Raw genomic sequence first — 24,577 nt, 5'->3', positions numbered from 1 at the left:
AACAAATTCTTATATCTGATAGGTCATCTCTGAACATACAGTGAGGAAAAAAAGTATTTGATCCCCTGCTGATTTTGTACATTTGCCCACTGACAAAGAAATGACCAGTCTATCATTTTAATGGTAGGTTTATCTGAACAGTGAGAGACAGAATAACAACAAAAAATCCAGAAAAACGCATGTCAAAAATGTTATAAATTGATTTACATTTTAATGAGGGAAATAAGTATTTGACCCCTACTGCAAAACATGACTTAGTACTTGGTGGAAAACCCTTGTTGGCAATCACAATCAATATTTATGTAACCTCCATAAATATTTGTCTAGTGGAGTATTTTCATATAATCTCAGTGATCATTGTCCCATAGTATGGTATTAGATACGAAACAGCAACATACTAATCCTCATTTAATTAAGAAGAGACATTTTTAAAAGATTTTACATGTTCTACTCTGATTTAGTCACGGTCTCCTGTATTCCTGACACTGAGTTGGTTCTAGAAAATATATCCTCCATATTTATTACTCTGGAAGATAAACATGCCCCTTTTAAACAATTCAGAGTCAAAGATAGATTGAACCTTTGGTTTTCTTTGGAATTACCTGTGCTCATTCAGAGGAGAAATCAGGCCTGGGCCAAAGCAAAGTTAACTGACTATAATCTTTCAGACAATGTACTCCCCCTTCACAAAAGGTTCTGACCCCTGTGACCTAATAATTATCGACCTATTTCTAAACTTTCTTGCCCCGCTAAAATATTAGAATCTTTGATTAATTCTCAGCTAAGATCTTTCTTATCTTTGAAATGTATTCTAAATGTACATCAGTTGAGTTTAGACCAGATTGTAGCACTATCTCTGTTGCATCCCTAGTTTTAAATGTGGTTTTAGTTTTAACTGTATGGATAAAATAAACATTGTGCTGCCCTCTATACGGTTGATCCCTCACCGCTAATTGAGGCTTTCCTTAAATGGCCTAGAACAGACTGTATGTAACTGGTTTAAAAATTACTTGACAGATAGAACTCAATGTATATCTACTTACGGCATTAAATCAGGTTTCCTGGATATCACAAAAGGTGTCCCGCAGGGGTCAATTCTGGGTCCTGTACTTTTTACATGAACAATATCAACTTGTCTGTAAAAAACAATGTACCTGCACTTGTATGCCGATTCCATTCCTTTAGCTTTGTGTGTATTGTTGTGGAAAATTTAGATATTACTTGTTAGATATTACTGCACTGTTGGCGCTAGAAACACAAGTACTTTGCTTCACCCGCAATAACATCTGCTAAACACGTGTATGTGACCAACACAATTTGATACCGATGATACTGTTGTGTATGCTATTGCCCCCACGGTTTACCAGGCTCTATCAGAACTATAGTCTGCCTTCATTGTATTATAGAAATGACCGTAAATTAGTACTGAATACAGGTAAAACTAAGTACATGTTGTTCTCTACAGCGCATACAAATCATTCTGATGATTGAAGCATACAGTGCCTTGCGAAAGTATTCGGCCCCCTTGAACTTTGCGACCTTTTGCCACATTTCAGGCTTCAAACATAAAGATATAAAACTGTATTTTTTGTGAAGAATCAACAACAAGTGGGACACAATCATGAAGTGGAACGACATTTATTGGATATTTCAAACTTTTTTAACAAATCAAAAACTGAACAATTGGGCGTGCAAAATTATTCAGCCCCTTTACTTTCAGTGCAGCAAACTCTCTCCAGAAGTTCATAGAGGATCTCTGAATGATCCAATGTTGACCTAAATGACTAATGATGATAAATACAATCCACCTGTGTGTAATCAAGTCTCCGTATAAATGCACCTGCACTGTGTCCAGACCTGAATCCAATCGAGAATCTGTGGAAAGAACTGAAAACTGCTGTTCACAAATGCTCTCCATCCAACCTCACTGAGCTCGAGCTGTTTTGCAAGGAGGAATGGGAAAAATGTTCAGTCTCTCGATGTGCAAAACTGATAGAGACATACCCCAAGTGACTTACAGCTGTAATCGCAGCAAAAGGTGGTGCTACAAAGTATTAACTTAAGGGGGCTGAATAATTTTGCACGCCCAATTGTTCAGTTTTTGATTTGTTAAAAAAGTTTGAAATATCCAATAAATGTCGTTCCACTTCATGATTGTGTCTCACTTGTTGTTGATTCTTCACAAAAAAAATAGTTTTATATCTTTATGTTTGAAGCCTGAAATGTGGCAAAAGGTCGCAAAGTTCAAGGAGGCCGAATACTTTCGCAAGGAACTGTATGTACTTTGGATGGTGTCCATATTGACCATCTCCCTGCGTACAAATATCTGGGCCTCTGGATAGATTAAAAGCTGTCTTTTAAGAAGCTGAGAATAAAAATGTGCTTCTTCTATAGAAACAGGCCCTGCCTCTCGCTAAATAATAGAAAGCAGATTATTCAGTCGACGTTCCCATCGGTCCTAGAGTATTGCGACGTCATCTATATGAACTCAACTGCCACTTCATTAAAGCCGTTAGATGCAGTTTATCATAGAGCACTGTGCTTTATTACAGGTGACAGTTTAAGTACTCGTCACTGCATTCTCTACCAGAAAGTTGGTTGGCCCTCTTTGATGTCACGTACATAAATACATTGCTATGTTTTCATGTATAAAGCCCTTTTACAAATAGTCCCACTGTTCCTAGCATCATTACTAAACTTTAGACATAAGGAGTTACCACACCTGGTCTCAGGGATGAGACCTTTTGGTCTCTACGGAGGTGGTAAATCAGCTTTTAGTTTTCGTGGACCTTACTTTTGGAACAATCCTCAAAATGTTTTTAAATGTGATATTCCGGTGCCTCTCGGGCAATTCAGAAAGCTAATTGAGGACCTTATGATGAATGTGTTTTATGACTGTTGTTCTCTTTCTGCCTGCATTTTGTATTTATATTTTGATGTGTGTATTTTCAGTCATTTCCGTAATTCAGGGCTCATCTGTAAAAGAGACCTTGGTTCAGCTCCTGATAAAATAAAGGTTAAATAAACAACATCCACATCAACACAACCCAGGTTTGAGAGGTGACTTGCCCTGACAGTAGCGGTGTAGGTGCTCTTGACGGCCGAGGTGTATTACATTCACATTTTCAACACAAAGGCTTATGTTATGTCAATATCAAAACAATTAGGGTCAGGTTTCTCTGGAAACCAGCACTAGAGGTGTGACAGTTGACACTCACCCTGACAGTAGCGGTGTAGGTGCTCTTGACGGCGGGTGTGTCGAAGCAGGGAAAGAAGGATCGGTTGCAGACAGAGTGGCCCTGAGTGAAGACTAGCGGGCGAGTCTGACCACACGTCAGCTCTGCGTCCAGCCACCAGATCTAGAGGGCCCAGGAACCAATCAGAAACATACATGTGTTCAACTTAAAGTGATATTGACTTCGAGAGTGTACTGTTTGGTCGAACGTTGAAATGTCCAAATTACAAGCTTTGTATATTCTCCGAATTAAATCAGGAAATTAGACTACAAGCCTATCTTTCCATTTCATTTGGCATGTAGCTCAATGCAGCAGATGCTATGCAACATTGACATGTATCAACATTAGACCACTTCAGATTTTAGAGTGAACTGTCCCTTTAAAAAGAGGCATTGCACACGACATTAAGAAAATGGTAAATGATGGGTTCTAGGCTGACTACACTGCAGAAGCATGCAAGATCTCACAATCGTTGATAGGTGTTTAACATGATAGACATGGCGCACAACCATTCTGGTGGCCAGTTTCCCCACACTCATTCACAACAAACAAACCTCCTGCACGTTGAGTTCAACAACTACAGACTGATGTATGGTGTGATGCTGGAGGAACCATTGAATATGAGTAGCCAACAGAGTAATATGAGAATGTGACTGCTGAATTTATGTAGTGATTCGAAACTAAGTGTTTCGATAACTTTCAAATGTCGTAACAGGTCCCTGTAGAATTAACAACCCTTTACATAATACCATAGAATCAGTGTTCTACTAATATAACAATGTGCACCTTTCATATTTCAATGTCATAACCCAGCGGATACAGATACTGTTGTCTATCTGCATTTTGTCAGGTGGTAATGGGGCTACCGTGGCAAACTTGTCAGAGTGGTCATACCTTCCTGTATGGTGTCCCATATACAACCGGAGTTCCCTGATCCTAGTGCACAATACACAAGGTTTCTCCCTCCCCATATTGACTGATATCAACCAATTCAATAATAAAATAAAAAAAGACAATGCAAGTTAATGTTGTGTCTAGTAAAATGTTTATGCCGAGTGCCAGTTTTCTCTCCGTTCATACACATCAGGATCAAGCCCGTCTGGACTTCATCGCATCAGCTTGCAAGTCTCCATGTGCTGGCTCCATACATGTTTCTGTGAACACATACACTGTTCTATTACCAATGGCAGTAAGGGATAGGTGATATCTGACACACAAACAGGTACTATGTTGGAGTTTGAACAGGTCAGACTAAACCTTCCTAATTCTGTTCTCCCCATTGAGGTGAGGTCTTTGACAGAGCGCTATTGATGGGCATAGGAGCAAAGATCAGCTCCCTCAAAGATACTGGTCGGTAACACACAAACACACACAGAGCACCGATTACATTAGAAATGGTGGTTATGAGTAGCCTGGGAGAACCAACCTGATGGCTGCGTTCACCTTTCTATTTCACTTCAGATATAATAAAATGTGAAGTCTGATAGAATGGTGAACACAGCGATCAGGCTGGTTCCATCAGGCTATGTTATACCCTGGACATTATATGGTGAACACAGTGATCAGGGTGGTGCCAGGCTAGGTTATACCCTGGACATTATATGGTGAACACAGTGATCAGGCTGGTTCCACCAGGCTAGGTTATACCCTGGATATTATATGGTGAACACAGTGATCAGGCTGGTTCCATCAGGCGAGGTTATACCCTGGACATTATATGGTGATCAGGCTGGTTCCACCAGGCTAGGTTATACCCTGGACATTATGTGGTGAACACAGTAACCAGGCTGGTTCCCAACAGGCTTGGTTATACCCTGGACATTATATGGTGATCAGGCTGGTTCCACCAGGCTAGGTTATGCCCTGGACATTATATGCATCTAAGTCAGTTTACATAAATTACATTTCACAATTGCTTTATCAAATGTATCAAAGTAATTTAGTGGGTTACTTTGTGTATTTGTACAAATAATAAGCCTATAAAAGCTGTTGCCGCTGAAAGGTGAAGGGTGCTGTTGCAAACATGTGGCTGACTGTTCCATTCATAAGAAAGCTCCCAGCGAGGGCATGGCAGCATGATGCTGATGAGGGCCCACTTGCTTGTCTTCAGCTGTAACTGGAAATCTCTCGAACCACTGCAGCAGGCAATCTCATGAGGTGGTGTTGACTGCAAGGGCCTGTAACGGGGTGATGTAATAGACAGCCAAGTATTTTGTTCTAAAGAAAGGATAGCACCTTTTGCTAATGCACTCCACTACCAAAATGACTCGACTGGTTGTTTATTCTTGGCTGGGGAACTAGCTTACTAGTTTATCAAGCTATAGGAATGATCACATAACCTGTTGTTGTTTATGAAGCCGCCTGTGACATCAGGGCAGTATCTCCTGTCACTTTTAGAGGCCTCATGATGGCACGTCCTTTTCATAAGAGTCAAGGGAGACTGGCAACAACAGAGGTGTCACAAGGGTACTTGTGTCACATGACACACTTTTATTCTGAGGTCTTGCCTGACAAGCTGTGAAAATAGCAAGTGAACAGTGGATGAAATCTTTTTTTTTGGAGGTCCCTAAACCATTCCAATCACATTGCTGGACATGTTATGATACCCAACTTTGCTCCTTTTGGTAGGTCCCGGCATCCGTTCATGACCAGGGGATCAGTTTGGCACCCAACTGTGCACTTGGTCAAACAGAAAAACAGGGTCAACGACGGTTATCGTCCCTCAATTATAAACATGATTACGTTATTTCTTGAGCTGCGTTTGGAAGCTAATTCTATGCTGCACAGATGGAGACAGACTGGCTCCAGATTGGATTAGATTGAGGCCGGTGACGGTGCTAGCGATGATAGTGATAATGATTCTCAAAATATGCATAACCAGATACATAACCAGCAGTCTATGGTCTAGCTACCGGTAAACTCGCTTTTCAGTCTCAAACGGCTGTGATCCTTTGATTTGAACGGTCTGGTGGCGATGAAATAACAGCGCCCCATCCGATGAGGAGATTCATTTATCTGGCCCAGGTTACCCCGGTGGGAGGAGTTTGACTCGGGTGAAAAGTGATTGCATTCATTTCAGAACCGGGCCTCCCGGGCGCTAGAATAAATGTCTGACTCATATCGATGCCACATAGGCCGTTTCAAAAGGGAAGGAGGGAGTCAGGCAGGAAAAGGAGAGGGATGTGCGAGAAAATATCGACATTTAGAACAAAAACTAACAAACAAGACAAAAGCAAATGGATTAGACTGCTAATTTTTTATGACAAATATTTGGTGACCAATCACAAGTGGGGCACCGCCCCTAATGGGTGGCCCGCCGGTGGAACATACACCCAAAACCTTTGCCTCCTGTTACATTGATTTCAATATGATATCCATGGAAGTGATTACCACTCATTAACACTCATTTTTACATCACTGGTTAGAAGAGAATTTGTTGAACAGTCAGATGGAGATTCTGGGAGGCTGCCGAAACGGGCCAGAAACAAGTCAGTTGCTTTGTTACTTAACTTCAACGAATTACGACCCGGCACCGGATATCAACACTGACTAGGGCTGGCTGTTATTCAGGTGATAGATTGACCCTCAAATCGGTGTATTGGCGTGCGGCTATCGGCTTTTATACATTTACATTTACATTTAAGTCATTTAGCAGACGCTCTTATCCAGAGCGACTTACAAATTGGTGCATTCACCTTATGACATCCAGTGGAACAGCCACTTTACAATAGTGCATCTAAATCTTTTAAGGGGGGTGAGAAGGATTACTTTATCCTATCCTAGGTATTCCTTAAAGAGGTGGGGTTTCAGGTGTCTCCGGAAGGTGGTGATTGACTCCGCTGTCCTGGCGTCGTGAGGGAGTGTGTTCCACCATTGGGGAGCCAGAGCAGCGAACAGTTTTGACTGGGCTGAGCGGGAACTGTACTTCCTCAGTGGTAGGGAGGCGAGCAGGCCAGAGGTGGATGAACGCAGTGCCCTTGTTTGGGTGTAGGGCCTGATCAGAGCCTGGAGGTACTGAGGTGCCGTTCCCCTCACAGCTCCGTAGGCAAGCACCATGGTCTTGTAGCGGATGCGAGCTTCAACTGGAAGCCAGTGGAGAGAGCGGAGGAGCGGGGTGACGTGAGAGAACTTGGGAAGGTTGAACACCAGACGGGCTGCGGCGTTCTGGATGAGTTGTAGGGGTTTAATGGCACAGGCAGGGAGCCCAGCCAACAGCGAGTTGCAGTAATCCAGACGGGAGATGACAAGTGCCTGGATTAGGACCTGCGCCGCTTCCTGTGTGAGGCAGGGTCGTACTCTGCGGATGTTGTAGAGCATGAACCTACAGGAACGGGCCACCGCCTTGATGTTAGTTGAGAACGACAGGGTGTTGTCCAGGATCACGCCAAGGTTCTTAGCGCTCTGGGAGGAGGACACAATGGAGTTGTCAACCGTGATGGCGAGATCATGGAACGGGCAGTCCTTCCCGGGAGGAAGAGCAGCTCCGTCTTGCCGAGGTTCAGCTTGAGGTGGTGATCCGTCATCCACACTGATATGTCTGCCAGACATGCAGAGATGCGATTCACCACCTGGTCATCAGAAGGAGGAAAGGAGAAGATTAATTGTGTGTCGTCTGCATAGCAATGATAGGAGAGACCATGTGAGGTTATGACAGAGCCAAGTGACTTGGTGTATAGCGAGAATAGGAGAGGGCCTAGAACAGAGCCCTGGGGGACACCAGTGGTGAGAGCGCGTGGTGAGGAGACAGATTCTCGCCACGCCACCTGGTAGGAGCGACCTGTCAGGTAGGACGCAATCAAGCGTGGGCCGCGCCGGAGATGCCCAACTCGGAGAGGGTGGAGAGGAGGATCTGATGGTTCACAGTATCGAAGGCAGCCGATAGGTCTAGAAGGATGAGAGCAGAGGAGAGAGAGTTAGCTTTAGCGGTGCGGAGCGCCTCCGTGATACAGAGAAGAGCAGTCTCAGTTGAATGACTAGTCTTGAAACCTGACTGATTTGGATCAAGAAGGTCATTCTGAGAGAGATAGCGGGAGAGCTGGCCAAGGACGGCACGTTCAAGAGTTTTGGAGAGAAAAGAAAGAAGGGATACTGGTCTGTAGTTGTTGACATCGGAGGGATCGAGTGTAGGTTTTTCAGAAGGGGTGCAACTCTCGCTCTCTTGAAGACGGAAGGGACGTAGCCAGCGGTCAGGGATGAGTTGATGAGCGAGGTGAGGTAAGGGAGAAGGTCTCCGGAAATGGTCTGGAGAAGCGAGGAGGGGATAGGGTCGAGCGGGCAGGTTGTTGGGCGGCCGGCCGTCACAAGACGCGAGATTTCATCTGGAGAGAGAGGGAGAAAGAGGTCAGAGCACAGGGTAGGGCAGTGTGAGCAGAACCAGCGGTGTCTTTTGACTTAGCAAACGAGGATCGGATGTCGTCGACCTTCTTTTCAAAATGGTTGACGAAGTCATCTGCAGAGAGGGAGGGGGGAGGAGGATTCAGGAGGGAGGAGAAGGTGACAAAGAGCTTCCTAGGGTTAGAGGCAGATGCTTGGAATTTAGAGTGGTAGAAAGTGGCTTTAGCAGCAGAGACAGAGGAGGAAAATGTAGAGAGGAGGGAGCGAAAGGATGCCAGGTCCGCAGGGAGGCGAGTTTTCCTCCATTTCCGCTCGGCTGCCCGGAGCCCTGTTCTGTGAGCTCGCAATGAGTCGTCGAGCCACGGAGCGGGAGGGGAGGACCGAGCCGGCCTGGAAGATAGGGGACATAGAGAGTCAAAGGATGCAGAAAGGGAGGAGAGGAGGGTTGAGGAGGCAGAATCAGGAGATAGGTTGGAGAAGGTTTGAGCAGAGGGAAGAGATGATAGGATGGAAGAGGAGAGAGTAGCGGGGGAGAGAGAGCGAAGGTTGGGACGGCGCGATACCATCCGAGTAGGGGCAGTGTGGGAAGTGTTGGATGAGAGCGAGAGGGAAAAGGATACAAGGTAGTGGTCGGAGACTTGGAGGGGAGTTGCAATGAGGTTAGTGGAAGAACAGCATCTAGTAAAGATGAGGTCGAGCGTATTGCCTGCCTTGTGAGTAGGGGGAAGGTGAGAGGGTGAGGTCAAAAGAGGAAAGGAGTGGAAAGAAGGAGGCAGAGAGGAATGAGTCAAAGGTAGACGTGGGGAGGTTAAAGTCGCCCAGAACTGTGAGAGGTGAGCCGTCCTCAGGAAAGGAGCTTATCAAGACATCAAGCTCATTGATGAACTCTCCGAGGGGACCTGGAGGGCGATAAATGATAAGGATGTTAAGCTTGAAAGGGCTGGTAACCGTGACAGCATGAAATTCAAAGGAGGCGATAGACAGATGGGTAGGGGAGAAAGAGAGAATGACCACTTGGGAGAGATGAGGATCCCGGTGCCACCACCCCGCTGACCAGAAGCTCTCGGGGTGTGCGAGAACACGTGGGCGGACGAAGAGAGAGCAGAAGGAGTAGCAGTGTTATCTGTGGTGATCCATGTTTCCGTCAGTGCCAAGAAGTCGAGGGACTGGAGGGAGGCATAGGCTGAGATGAACTCTGCCTTGTTGGCCGCAGATCGGCAGTTCCAGAGGCTACCGGAGACCTGGAACTCCACGTGGGTCGTGCGCGCTGGGACCACCAGATTAGGGTGGCCGCGGCCACGCGGTGCGGAGCGTTTGTATGGTCTGTGCAGAGAGGAGATAACAGGGATAGACAGACACATAGTTGACAGGCTACAGAAGAGGCTACGCTAATGCAAGGAGATTGCAATGACAAGTGGACTACACGTCTCGAATGTTCAGAAAGTTAAGCTTACGTAGCAAGAATCTTATTGACTAAAATGATTAAAATGATACAGTACTGCTGAAGTAGGCTAGCTGGCAGTGGCTGCGTTGTTGACTTTGTAGACTAGCTGGCAGTGGCTGCGTTGTTGACACTACACTAATCAAGTCGTTCCGTTGAGTGTAATAGTTTCTACAGTGCTGCTATTCGGGGGCTAGCTAGCTAGCTAGCAGTGTTGATTACGTTACGTTGCGTTAAAAGAACGACAATAGCTGGCTAGCTAACCTAGAAAATCGCTCTAGACTACACAATTATCTTTGATACACAGACGGCTATGTAGCTAGCTATGTAGCTAGCTACGATCAAACAAATCAAACCGTTGTGCTGTAATGAAATGAAATGAAATGAAAATGTGATACTACCTGTGGAGCGAAGCGGAATGCGACCGGGTTGTTGAGTGCGGAAGTTCTATTCAGTAGACGTTGGCTAGCTGTTGGCTAGCTAGCAGTGTCTCCTATGTTAAGGACGACAAATAGCTGGCTAGCTAACCTCGGTAAATTAAGATAATCACTCTAAGACTACACGCGCTAAACTACACAATTATCTTGGATACGAAGACAGCAAAGACAACTATGTAGCTAGCTAACACTACACTAATCAAGTCGTTCAGTTGAGTGTAATAGTTTCTACAGTGCTGCTATTCGGTAGACGGTGGACGTTTGCTAGCTGGCTAGCTGCTGGGCAGATAGCAGTGTAGACTATGTTAGGACGACGAAATACGAAGTTGCAATAGAAGTGCTGACTGTTTCACTTTGTTGTCCTCTTTCTTTTCCTTTTTCTTCTGTCCTTCTTTTGTCCTTATTTTGTCTTCCTTTCTTCTGTTAACTAGATATTGTTTGTTGTTATTCTTTGTAAGCTAGCTAGCTTCTTCCAGGAGAGTCCCTAGCAACTGCTTAGCAACAAGTAAACAATTCTGCTAGCAATTCAGCTAGCTAAGATAACTGTACAATTTTATGAAAAATAGTTAATTTTTCAAAAGCCTGTCTTTTTTGGTTTGTTCCTTGTTTTGTCTTCTATTGAGTCTTGCAGTTTTCTCTTGATTTTTTCGATGTACTTCACTCTAAAAAACCATTTAAATCTCAATATATACAGGAGCTCATTTTTCAGCAGCTGCTCAATTTAGAACTCCGGAACACAGAGAGTGCCCAAAGTTTTCTGTGCCATTTCAAGCATTCAAATTATAACGGCGTTCATAGTCCTGCGACGGACAGATGCATACAAAATCAACAGTACCAAGCCAAATATACAGTTGAAGTGGGAAGTTTACATACACTTAGGTTGGAGTCATTAAAACTCATTTTTCAACCACTCCACCCATTTCTTGTTAACAAACAATAGTTTTCGCAAGTCGGTTAGGACATCTACTGCGTGCATGACAAGTCATTTTTTTCCCAACAATTGTTTACAGACATATTATTTAACTTATAATTCACTGTATCACAATTCCAGTGGGTCAGACGTTTACATACACTAAGTTAACTGTGCTTTTCGACCTCCACAAGTCTGGTTCATCCTTGGGAGCAATTTCCAAACGCCTGAAGGTACCACGTTCATCTGTACAAACAATAGTACGCTAGTATAAACACCATGGGACTACGCATGTAGAAACGTTCTGTCTCCTAGAGATGTATGTACTTTGGTGCAAAAAGTGCAAATCAATCCCAGAACAACAGCAAAGGACCTTGTGAAGATTCTGGAGGAAACAGGTACAAAAGTATCTATATCCACAGTAAAACGAGTCCTATATCAACATAACCTGAAAGGTTGCTCAGCAAGGAAGAAGCCACTGCTCCAAAACCACCTTAAAAAAGCCAGACTACGGTTTGCAACTGCACATGGGGACAAAGATCATACTTTTTGGAGAAATCTTGCAACCTTACAGTTAACTAGTCCAATGCAATAACGACCTGCCTCTCTCTCGTTGCACTCCACAAGGAGACTGCCTGTTATGCGAATGCAGTAAGCCAAGGTAAGTTGCTAGCTAGCATTAAACTTATGTTATAAAAAACTATTAATCATAATCACTAGTTAACTACACATGGTTGATGATATTACTAGATATTATCTAGCCTGTCCTGCATTGCATATAATCTGACTGAGCATAAGTGCATACAAGTCTGTAGCTCAGTTGGTAGAGCATGGCGCTTGTAACGCCAGGGTAGTGGGTTCGATCCCCGGGACCACCCATACGTAGAATGTACTGTAATGACTGTAAGTCGCTTTGGATAAAAGCGTCTGCTAAATGGCATATATATATATATAAGTATCTAAGTATCTGACTGAGCGGTGGTAGGCAGAAGCAGGCGTGTAAACATTCATTCAAACAGCACTTTCGTGCGTTTTGCCAGCAGCTCTTCGTTGTGCGTCAAGCATTGCACTGTTTATGACTTCAAGCCTATCAACTCCCGAGATGAGGCTGGTGTAACCGAAGTGAAATGGCTAGCTAGTTAGCGCGCGTTAATAGCGTTTCAAACATTGCTCGCTCTGAGCCTTCTAGTCGTTGTTCCCCTTGCTCTGCATGGGTAACGCTGCTTCGAGGGTGGCTGTTGTCGTTGTGTTGCTGGTTCGAGCCAGGAGAGGGACGGAAGCTATACTGTTACACTGGCAATACTAACGTGCCTATAAGAACATCATATAGTCAAAGGTTAATGAAATACAAATGGTATAGAGGGAAATAGTCCTAGAATTCCAATAATAACTACAACCTAAAACTTCTTACCTGGGAATATTGAAGAATCATGTTAAAAGGAACCACCAGCTTTCATATGTTCTCATGTTCTGAGCAATGAACTGAAACGCTAGCTTTCTTACATAGCACATATTGCACTTTTACTTTCTTCTCCAACATTTTGTTTTGCATTATTTAAACCAAATTGAACATGTTTCATTATTTACTTGAGGCTAAATTGATTTTATTGATGTATTATATTAAGTTAAAATAAGTGCTCATTTAGTATTGTTGTAATTGTCATTATTACAAATGTAAAAAAAAGAAATAATAAAAATTTTAAAAAATTGCCCAATTAATCGGTATCTGCTTTTTTGGTCCTCCAATAATCGGTATTGGTATTGAAAAATCATAATCGGGCGACCTCTTGTCAGGAAGTTAAAGCTTGGTCGCAAATGGGTCTTCCAAATGGACAATGACCCCAAGCATACTTCCAAAGTTGTGGCAAAATTGCTTAATGACAACAAAGTCAAGATATTGGAGTGGCCATCACAAAGCCCTGACCTCAATCCCATATAACATTTGTGGGCAGAACTGACAAAGCGTGTGTGAGCAAGAAGGCCAACAAACCTGATTCAGTTACACCAGCTCTGTCAGGAGGAATGGGCCAAAATTCACCCAACTTATTGTGGGAAGCTTCTGGAAGGCTACCCTAAACGTTTGACCCAAGTTAAACAATTTAAAGGCAATCCTACCAAATACTAATTGAGTGGATGTAAACTTCTGACCCACTGGGAATGTGATGAAAGAAAATAAACTGAAATAAATAATTCTCCCTACTATTATTCAGACATTTCACATTATTAAAATAAAGTGGTGATCCTATCTGACCTAAGAAAGGGAATTTTTACTAGGATTAAATGTCAGGAATTGTGAAAAACTGAGTTTAAATGTATTTGGCTAAGATGTATGTAAACTACCCGACTTCAACTGTATGAATCTGTTTAAAGCAATCAATTCAATATACTTGTGATGACTATAAACTTTTATAAAGAAGCAAAATATTGTGTAATTCCACAACATTTTATGTGGTAAAAATGTGAGCTTGTGTAATGTAGTAACTGTCCACATTGGGCAAATTGGTGTAATATAACATAATAAATGTACCACAAGCAGACATTCACTTTTTTTACTGAAAGACGATCCCCAGTGATTACCCACAATGTTGCATAACAATTGAATTCAATAATTCATTGTTTGAGAGAACTGTACAACCATCAAGATTAGGGATGCACGATATATCGATAAGCATATCAGAATTGGCCGATATTAGCTGAAAATGCCAACGTCAGCATGGGCCCAATGTCTAGTTTAACGCTGATTTAACTGTACTCGAATGCTTAAAAGGCCGCTAAAACTGTAAACATCAGTATGTGTTTTTTTGGCAAGGAAAATATTGGATATATCGGTTTAAGACAAAAATGTTATATCGGTGCATCCCTAATCAAGATTAATTGTCAGATCCAACAGCAGATCTCTTTGTTTCGTGGGACCTGGAAATAGTATCTGTTTTGTCCGAGTTTAAACAGAGATGCTATTTCTAGGTCCCAAGAAACAAGAGAGATCTGCTGTTGGATAGGACAATTAATCTTGATGGTTGTACAGTCATCTCAAAAAAACTGTGAAGGTCCTCTGTGTTACTCTGGACAATGATTTCTCTATTGACGAACATATCAATATTTCATTGACAGATCTTTTCAAATTTCGTAACATTGCAAATAATTCGAAACTTTTTGTCCAAAAATGATAGAGAAAAGCAAATCCATGCTTTTGTCACTTCTAGATTAGACTACTGCAATGCTCTACTCTTCGGCTACCCAGATAAAGCACAAAAAAAATTCAATTAGTGCTAAACACGGCTGCTAGAATCCTGACCAGAAGCAAAACATTTCTAAGCAAACAGCTGGAGGCAGGGCTTTCTCCTATAGAGCTCCAAATGTCTGGAATGGTCTGCTTATCCATGTGAAAGACGCAGACTCGGTCTCAACCATTAAGTCTTTACTGAAGACTCATCTCTTTAGTAGGTCCTATGATTGAGTGTAGTCTGGCCCAGGGGTGCAAGGTGAACAGCAAGGCACTGGAGCGACGAAGTACCCTTGCTGTCTAAGCCTGGCCTGCTGAGTCACTCACTGGCTTACTAGTGCTCTTCCATGCCGGAGGGGTGCGTCACTTGAGTGGGCTGAGTCACAGACATGATCTTCCTGTCCGGTTTTGCCCCCCCCCCCTTGGGCTCGTGCAGTGGAGGAGATCAGGGTGGGCTTTACTCAGCCTTGTCTCAGGGTAGTAAGTTTGTGGTCTGTTGATATCCCTCTAGTGCTAGTGGTGTGGGGGCTTGTGCTTTGGCAAAGTGGGTGGGGTTATATCCTGCCTGGTTGGCCCTGTCCGGGGGTATCGTCGGACGGGGCCAGTGTCCCCCGACCCACCCCTGGTCCCAGTCTCCAGTATCTATGCTGCAATAGTCTATTTGCCGGAGGGCTAGGGTCAGGCTGTTATATCTGGTGTAATTCTCCTGTCTCATCAGGTGTCCTGTGTGAATTTAAGTATGCTCCCTCTAATTCTCTCTGTCTCCTCCCGGAGGACCTGAGCCCTAGGATCATGCCTCAGGACTACCTGGCCTGATGACTCCCGGCTGTCCCCAGTCCACCTGGGTGTGCTGCTGCTCCATTTTCAACTGTTCTGCCTTCAGCTAGGGAATGGTTTTGACCACTAAAGGCATGCCTCACTGCTCTGATTGGTGCAACTAAACCAAAGTGTGAAATGATAGGCCTCTCTTCTATAATGAACAGGTACCCGCAAAAATAATATTAAAAGGAACCTCTTTATTTATTTTGTTTTCAAAATAAAGGTGTTTTCACGTACTTTGCAAAGTGTATCATGAGAAAAGTTATTGTTTGCCTATCATTTCACTTCCCATTTGAGAACCCTGGACACGGGCTGACTTTGCTGTACTGCAGAAAAGCCTGCCAGCAGCCTACCTACCAAAGGTTGCGCCTTGTCCATTACAATGTCGATACTTTGAAGATAACAATAAATGGCAAAGCTAAATATACTGGTTTGGTTTCCATCTATGGCAAAGTTTTCCCTAAATGCTTATGACAAATCCAGCTCCAGAACCAGCCTAGCCAGATGGCTAATCTTTTTAATACGGTGTAGTAAACATTTTTAAAAACAAAAAACAAAAACATTAGACAATATTGGCTAGCTAGATACGTTTAGGAAGATAGCTAGCTAAGCTGTCAGTTCCCTATTTGTTGACGTTTCTCCACTCCACGTGGAAATGACCATGATGTTCTTTCCCCACCCCAATTCGTGAATATGTATAAGTAGCCTACGTCATTCTTTGGAAGTCGAACCAAAACAAGCATTTCCGTTCTAGGGCAAACATGACGTTGAAATAGGGGCGGCATTGCCCTCTGGTGGGCGCCTTTAACATATGACAATGAAGCATACTCATTAAATTGTTTTAGAAAATACAATTACATCTATTGCTTACTTAGTACGCCTTACTACGTTAACAATGGAGAGTTTAAAAATGATCCTAAGTTAATTTGAACTGTGCGCTCCAGACTGTGCAGTAGCCTGAACCTTTAAAGTGACCTTACCGCAGGACCGTCTGTTGTTGTGTAGCGAACGGTGATCTGGAAAGCCCGATGCGGCCGTATCGCGTAGGCTGGGAGGCTGATATTCAGCGAAGATCCATAGTCTGTGAATGGGTCTACCCGGTAGATGAGCGACGGGGAAATGTCCTGGGCACCGGTGGTGCCAGGCACCTTGCAGTCTATGGATTGAATTAGCAAGGATGGGTGAGTGTCCAGAACCAAAGTCTGCACTCCTGGTTGGATAGCCACAAGTTCCAGGACTTGCCACCCAGTGATCTCCTTTACGGCAAAGTTGAGGCGGAGGTCGAGATGGAAGTGGCGAAGCTTGAAGCAGTGGAAGTTGGACGCAGAGGCGATGTCGACGAGGCGACACTGACCCAGACCTTGGCCGCCCTCACACGACTTGCTAGGCACTGTGAGCACTTTGCGGCAGCAACACAGTGTCGGACGCTGGAATTGGGCCATTATAACTTCCCGTGAGGAATAAATGAACGCGCAAAAAGGAACAACAACCGTAGTTGAAGCGTATAAAATGTGCAAATTAGCTGGATATGTCAGCTCCAGAGTAGCTGCCACATAGCCAATGAGCTAGCTGCCGACATGTTACTTTGTAGAAGAGGGGCTTTGGTTGAGCAACTACTTCCAGAGTGACATTACCAACAAAAAACAGTAGAGAAGAAGGACATCAAAAATATGTCAAAACCATCGGGACCAAAGTTGAACGAGTTGTGCATTTCCAAGTCCTCGACTTGCGCAAAGAGAGAAGAATCTGGGAGCCGGTTAGACAGACTTGTGAGAAACAATGTAGCGCGAATAAAGAAAAAGAAAAGGGTGAACATACAGTTGAAATGAAAGGAGCTTGGGCTATGTGACTCCCGTAGAAAACAGGAAGTAAAAAAAAAAAAGAGGGAGGAAATATTTGAGACAGGAAAGTTTTAGAGCTGTAGAATGTAGGGGGGCGCTACAGAGACGAGAGTGGACTCAGCAAGGTAGCCTAAACATAGCCTATAGCAACATGTAGCCTAATTAGCCTTAGCATCAGCTCTAACTCGACGTTAACAAAACGCATATTCCACGGAGCGAATAGTCAATGAATGGAAATCAAATTGGCGTTGCACCAGTGAGTGACATGCATTATGCAGGAAACTGATACATATTTCACACTCATGGCAGAGAAAGGTAGACAGCCATAGTGTAAATGTGATACTTTGTATCGATGGGTATCCGTTTGCAAAGCCGGAAACCACCATCCCATGAGAGTAGTTACAATGGATAACCTTTATTCGTAATTGTTTCCTCGTTGCCCTGGATATGTTGTTGGTGTCCTTGGCTTGCGCTCAGCGGTTTGCAGGGGGCACGCGGGGGGAGGGGGGTTCCCGACCGGAATTCTACAGGAGGACGATGGAGGGGATGCCGCGGTGCGCATGACGACGAAACGTCAACCAGATGATGCCCCAGTTTTTCCACGATCCACATTCAAGCCCATCTTTCAACATTTTCAGGGCAAACAACATATGGAGGTTGTTGTATCGACATTGCAACTGTAGCTGTGATGAAATGTGAGACCCCGTTCGGGCGTCCCAGCTAATTACAATAGCTAAAATGTCACATGGACCCTATTGATAAATTACACTGAACAAAAATATAAACGCAACATGGAAAGTTTGGTCCCATTTTTCATGAGCTGAAAAAAAGATCCCAGACATTTTCCATGCGCACAAAAAGCGTATTCTACTTTTAAACGGAGATGCTAGTTCTTGGTCCCAAGAAACAAAGAGTTCTTCTGTTGAATCTGACAATCAATCTTGATGGTTGAACATTCGTCTCAAATACAACTGTGAAGGACCTCGGCGTTACTCTGGACCCTGATCTCTCTTTTGACGAACATATCAAGACTATTTCAAGGACAGCTTTTTTCCATCTACATAACATTGCAAAAATCAGAAACTTTTTTGGACAAAACTTATGCAGAAAAATGTATCCATGCTTTTGTCACTTCTATGTTAGACTACTGCAATGCTCTACTTTCCGGCTACCCTGATAAAGCACTAAATAAACTTCATTTAGTGCTAAACACAGCTGCTAGAATCTTGACTAGAGACAAATAATTTGATCATATTATTCCAGTGCTAGCCTCCCTACACTGGCTTCCTGTTAAGGCAAGGGCTGATTTCAAGGTTTTACTGCAAACCTACAAAGCATTACATGGGCTTGCTCTTACCTATCTTTCCGATTTGGTCCTGCCGTACATACCTACACGTACGCTACGGTCACAAGATGCAAGCCTCCTTATTGTCCCTAGAATTTCTAAGCAAACAGCTGGAGGCAGGGCTTTCTCCTATAGAGCTCAATTTTTATGGAATGGTCTGCCTATCCATGTGAGAGATGCAGACTCGGCCTCAACCGGTACCAGTCTTTACTGAAGACTCATCTCTTCAGTAGGTCCTATGATTGAGTGTAGTCTGGCCCAGGAGTGTGAAGGTGAATGGAAAGGCACTGGAGCAACGAACCACCCTTGCTGTCTCTGCCTGGCTGGTTCCCCTCTCTCCACTGGGATTCTCTGCCTCTGACCCTATTACAGCGGCTGAGTCACTGGCTAACTGGTGCTCTTCCACGACATCCCTAGGAGGGGTGCGTCACTTGAGTGGGTTGAGTCACTGAAGTGATCTTCCTGTCTGGGTTGGCACCACCCCTTGGGTTCGTGCCGTGGGGGAGATCTTCGTGGGCTATACTCGGCCTTGACTCAGGATGGTAAGTTGATGGTTGAAGATATCCCTCTAGTGGTGTGGGGACTGTGCTTTGGCAAAGTGGGTGGGGTTATATCCTGCCTGTTTGGCCCTGTCCGGGGGTATCGTCAGTTGGGGCCACAGTGTCTCCTGACCCCTCCTGTCTCAGCCTCCAGTATTTATGCTGCAATAGTTTATGTGTCGGGGGGCTAGGGTCAGTCTGTTATATCTGGAGAATTTCTCCTCTTATTTACATTTTACATTTAAGTCATTTAGCAGACGCTCTTATCCAGAGCGACTTACAAATTGGTGCATTCACCTTATGACATCCAGTGGAACAGCCACTTTACAATAGTGCATCTAAATCTTTTAAGGGGGGGGGGTGAGAAGGATTACTTTATCCTATCCTAGGTATTCCTTAAAGAGGTGGGGTTTCAGGTGTCTCCGGAAGGTGGTGATTGACTCCGCTGTCCTGGCGTCGTGAGGGAGTGTGTTCCACCATTGGGGAGCCAGAGCAGCGAACAGTTTTGACTGGGCTGAGCGGGAACTGTACTTCCTCAGTGGTAGGGAGGCGAGCAGGCCAGAGGTGGATGAACGCAGTGCCCTTGTTTGGGTGTAGGGCCTGATCAGAGCCTGGAGGTACTGAGGTGCCGTTCCCCTCACAGCTCCGTAGGCAAGCACCATGGTCTTGTAGCGGATGCGAGCTTCAACTGGAAGCCAGTGGAGAGAGCGGAGGAGCGGGGTGACGTGAGAGAACTTGGGAAGGTTGAACACCAGACGGGCTGCGGCGTTCTGGATGAGTTGTAGGGGTTTAATGGCACAGGCAGGGAGCCCAGCCAACAGCGAGTTGCAGTAATCCAGACGGGAGATGACAAGTGCCTGGATTAGGACCTGCGCCGCTTCCTGTGTGAGGCAGGGTCGTACTCTGCGGATGTTGTAGAGCATGAACCTACAGGAACGGGCCACCGCCTTGATGTTAGTTGAGAACGACAGGGTGTTGTCCAGGATCACGCCAAGGTTCTTAGCGCTCTGGGAGGAGGACACAATGGAGTTGTCAACCGTGATGGCGAGATCATGGAACGGGCAGTCCTTCCCCGGGAGGAAGAGCAGCTCCGTCTTGCCGAGGTTCAGCTTGAGGTGGTGATCCGTCATCCACACTGATATGTCTGCCAGACATGCAGAGATGCGATTCGCCACCTGGTCATCAGAAGGGGGAAAGGAGAAGATTAATTGTGTGTCGTCTGCATAGCAATGATAGGAGAGACCATGTGAGGTTATGACAGAGCCAAGTGACTTGGTGTATAGCGAGAATAGGAGAGGGCCTAGAACAGAGCCCTGGGGACACCAGTGGTGAGAGCGCGTGGTGAGGAGACAGATTCTCGCCACGCCACCTGGTAGGAGCGACCTGTCAGGTAGGACGCAATCCAAGCGTGGGCCGCGCCGGAGATGCCCAACTCGGAGAGGGTGGAGAGGAGGATCTGATGGTTCACAGTATCGAAGGCAGCCGATAGGTCTAGAAGGATGAGAGCAGAGGAGAGAGAGTTAGCTTTAGCAGTGCGGAGCACCTCCGTGATACAGAGAAGAGCAGTCTCAGTTGAATGACTAGTCTTGAAACCTGACTGATTTGGATCAAGAAGGTCATTCTGAGAGAGATAGCGGGAGAGCTGGCCAAGGACGGCACGTTCAAGAGTTTTGGAGAGAAAAGAAAGAAGGGATACTGGTCTGTAGTTGTTGACATCGGAGGGATCGAGTGTAGGTTTTTTCAGAAGGGGTGCAACTCTCGCTCTTTTGAAGACGGAAGGGACGTATCCAGCGGTCAGGGATGAGTTGATGAGCGAGGTGAGGTAAGGGAGAAGGTCTCCGGAAATGGTCTGGAGAAGAGAGGAGGGGATAGGGTCGAGCGTGCAGGTTGTTGGGCGGCCGGCCGTCACAAGACGCGAGATTTCATCTGGAGAGAGAGGGGAGAAAGAGGTCAGAGCACAGGGTATCTTATCCGATGTCCTGTGTGAATTTAAGTATGCTCTCTCTTTCTCACTTTCTTTCTCTCTCTCGGAGGATCTGAGTCCTAGGACCATGCCTCAGGACTACCTGGCGTGATGACTCCTTGCTGTCCCCAGTCCACCTGGCCATGCTGCTGCTCCAGTTTCAACTGTTCTGCCTGCGGCTATGGAACCCTGACCTGTTCACTGTACGTGCTACCTGTCCCAGATCTGCTGTTTTCAACTCTCTAGAGACAGCAGAAGCGGTAGAGATACTCTGAATAATTGGCTATGAAAAGCCAACTGACATTTAATCCTGAGGCACTGACCTGTTGCACCCTCTACAACCACTGTGATTATTATTATTTGACCCTGCTGGTCATCTATGAACATTTGAACGTCATGTTCTGTTATAATCTCCACCCGGCACAGTCAGAAAAGGACTGGCCACCCCTCATAGCCTGGTTCCTCTCTATGTTTCTTCCTAGGTTTCTGGCCTTTCTAGGGAGATTTTCCAATTTTCCAAGCCACCATGCTTCTATATCTGCATTGCTTGCTGTTTGGGATTTTAGGCTTGGTTTCTATACAGCACTTAGTGACATTCGCTGATATAAGAAGGGCTATATAAATACATTTGCTTGATATTTATCTCAAGTTTTGTGCACAATTTCTTTTACATCCCTGTTTGTGAGCATTTCTCATTTTCCAAGATCTAGCCACCTGACAGGTGTGGCAATCAACTCTCCTTCCGTGGCCTCCAATTGCTCTTAAATTCAAGTAAAACTATATGCATGCTCTTCAACCGATCGCTGCCTGCACCTGCCCGCCCATCCAACATCACTACTCTGGAAGGTTCTGTCTTAGAATATGTGGACAACTACAAATACCTAGGTGTCTGGTTAGACTGTAAACTCTCCTTCCAGACTCATGTGTAACTCTGTGTTGTTGTTCGTGTCAAACTGCTTTGCTTTATCTTGGCCAGGTCGCAATTGTAAATGAGAACTTGTTCTCAACTTGCCTACCTGGTTAAATAAAGCTGAAATAAATAAATACAATTAAATCTCAAGAAGCTGATTAAACAGCATGATCACTATACATGTGTATCTTGTGCTTGGGACAATAAAAGGCCACTTAAGCAGTTTTGTCACACAACACAATGCCAACAGAGTTGGCAGTACATCCAACTGGCCTCAACACCGCAGATCATGTGTAACCACGCCAGCCCAGGACCTCCCAAGTGGGTGGGCCTACCTATACCCATCCATGGCTGCACCTCTGCACGGTCATGTGAAATCCATAGATTAGGGCCTAATGAATTTATTTCAATTGACTGATGTGACTGATATGAACTTCAATTGTTGAAATTGTTGCATGTTGCGTTTATATTTTTGTTCAGTATATATCAAACCTGGATACAGGCACAACTGTCTTCGCCGGCATAATGACTGAGGCACCAAATTCCTCGCAAAATATTTCTTCCAGCACTTGGGCTTTTGTTGCATTGCGTGCACTATCACAACAGCTGTTCACCACTTGATTTAGGAAAATTCCTCGATGGATCAGATGATGATGTGTGAAAATATGGCGTAACCAATCAGCTGGACACCAAATGTGCAAGTATTATGCATCGTTATTGAAGAACCACAGATATGACGGTATCATTTTATCTTTTAAGCATCACGGTAAGGTGAGTGGGGCCAAGCTTCCTGCCATTCAGGACCTCGATACCAGGCGGTGTCAGAGGAAGGCCCAAAAAATTGCCAAAGACTCCAGCCACCCTAGTTATAGACTGTTATCTCTGCTACCGCACGGCAAGCAGCACCGGAGCGCCAAGTCTAGGTCCATAGTCACTTTACCTATGCATAGTCACTTTACCAATGCATAGTCACTTTACCTATCCATAGTCACTTTACCTCGACCCAAATGTATATATTACCTCAAGTACCTCGACTAACCAGTGCCTCCACACATTGACTCTGTACCGGTAGCCCCTGTAGATAGCCTCACTGCTGTTATTTTGTTGTTGCTCCTTAATTTTTTGTTATTTTTAATTTGATTTATTTTTTACTTCAGTTTATTTTAGTAAATACTTTAAAAAAAATCTTCACTGTAAGCTTGTATTCGGCACATGTGACAAATAGGATTTGATTTGACTCTTTTGGTTAGAAGCATTCAATTTTGAAATCGCATTTATTATTTTGGATTTGTGTGCCCATTAACTTTTTTTCACCCTGTAACATGAGACAGAATGTTATCTAGTTACACTGCATTTCTGAGATCTCTAAACAAAAACCTGTCCGTCAGCTAGATCCAGGATTCTGTTCAATGTCTTATTTAACTGATTAATGCTTGATATATGATACGACATCTTACACTGACATAAATGCAAGGACAGAGAAGTAATGTTTTATGTCATGTGATTTTGGAGAAATCCCTCAAGACACCAACCATCATAATGGGATAAACATAGGTTTCAAATCAACTCGGGAATTTGATTGAATATTGATGTATATATTATATTGATTGTGTGTGTGCATTTGTGTTGTCAGTAGTTATGTGTGTGTGTGAGCAAATGTCTGTGTATTGGAGAGTCTGTGTGAGTGTGCATCATCACCCTCTGTATCGTTATACGATCAAGGACGGGGCAGTTGCCATACCAAGTAGTGATGCAGCCAGTCAAGATGCTAACAATGGTGCAGCTGTAGAATGTTTTGAGGAGAAAGAGGCGCTGTCGCGCCTTCATGACTGTGCGTGTGGACCATTTGAAGCCCTTCGAGAAACTTGAAGCTCTCGCCCTGCTCCACTGCAGCCCCGTCGATGTGGATGGGGCATGCTTGTTTCCTGGAGTCCACGATCAGCTCCTTGCTCTTACTGATGTTGAGGGAGAGGTTTTTGTCCTGGCACCACACTACCAGGTCACTGACCTGTCTGTAAACAGCGGCATAGGCATAAATTACTGTATGGCTGGGCATAAGTAAAAGTGACCGGGCCAACATTTTCCAGCCAAAATACCCTGACATATTTACGTGAACATTTTTGCAATCAAATAGCATAATTTAACACATAACACAGGATAAATGTGACCAAGAAACACCAGAAATGCCCCTTGAGAAGCCCGTTATTAGCAGTAGTGTAGGCTTAGTGATATGTCCTTAGGCACTGGTGTGTTTTTAGTGTTTTTATTTGCAACAGGCCGACCGTCCGAGTCCAACAGTAAACAAACATAATGAAATAGGCTACGATATCATAGATGACTTTCATGTTTGGGGAAGCAGCTCAGCCCCAGCTAGATGACATTTTTTTGCCTTTTATAAACACATTTCATGCTATTCTCAAATCAAATGTTAGTCACATGCGTCAAATACAACAGGTAACCAACAATGGTAACCCTAACCAACAATGCAGTTTAAAAAAATATGAATAAGAATTAGAAATAAAAAAAAAACAAGTAATTAAAGAGCAGCAGTAAAATAACAATAGCCTATATACAGGGGG

General features: G+C 44.4%; 1 protein-coding gene and 1 long non-coding RNA gene across 3 annotated transcripts in view; one reads left to right on the top strand and one right to left on the bottom strand.

Moving 5' to 3' along the window:
• rnpepl1 (arginyl aminopeptidase like 1) overlaps positions 1-17,278 on the bottom strand; it is a 40,424-nt gene extending 23,146 nt beyond the window's left edge. The window contains exons 1-2 of one of the 2 annotated variants that reach the window (XR_004828333.2): positions 16,381-17,278; positions 3,219-3,359 (exon numbers count right to left, since the gene is read on the bottom strand). Coding sequence is in view for 1 of the 2 variants with exons in the window: in XM_035791450.2 (XP_035647343.1) it covers positions 3,219-3,359; positions 16,381-16,842 (603 nt within the window). In the remaining variant the exon portion in view is untranslated. The remainder of the gene's footprint in view (positions 1-3,218; positions 3,360-16,380) is intronic. The other variant, XM_035791450.2, reaches the window with a different exon arrangement.
• Positions 17,279-17,473: 195 nt separating this feature from the next.
• On the top strand, positions 17,474-23,391 carry LOC127908593 (uncharacterized). Its single transcript, XR_008067623.1, has 2 exons — positions 17,474-19,128; positions 21,159-23,391. It is a non-coding gene; the product is annotated as an uncharacterized LOC127908593 (long non-coding RNA).
• Positions 23,392-24,577: the final 1,186 nt, after the last annotated feature.

The sequence above is a fragment of the Oncorhynchus keta genome, chromosome 18, assembly GCF_023373465.1.
Source record: "Oncorhynchus keta strain PuntledgeMale-10-30-2019 chromosome 18, Oket_V2, whole genome shotgun sequence".
NCBI lineage: Eukaryota > Metazoa > Chordata > Actinopteri > Salmoniformes > Salmonidae > Oncorhynchus > Oncorhynchus keta.
The sequence above is the reverse complement of the archived record's forward strand: the minus strand, read 5'-3'. Positions and strand labels throughout refer to the sequence as shown.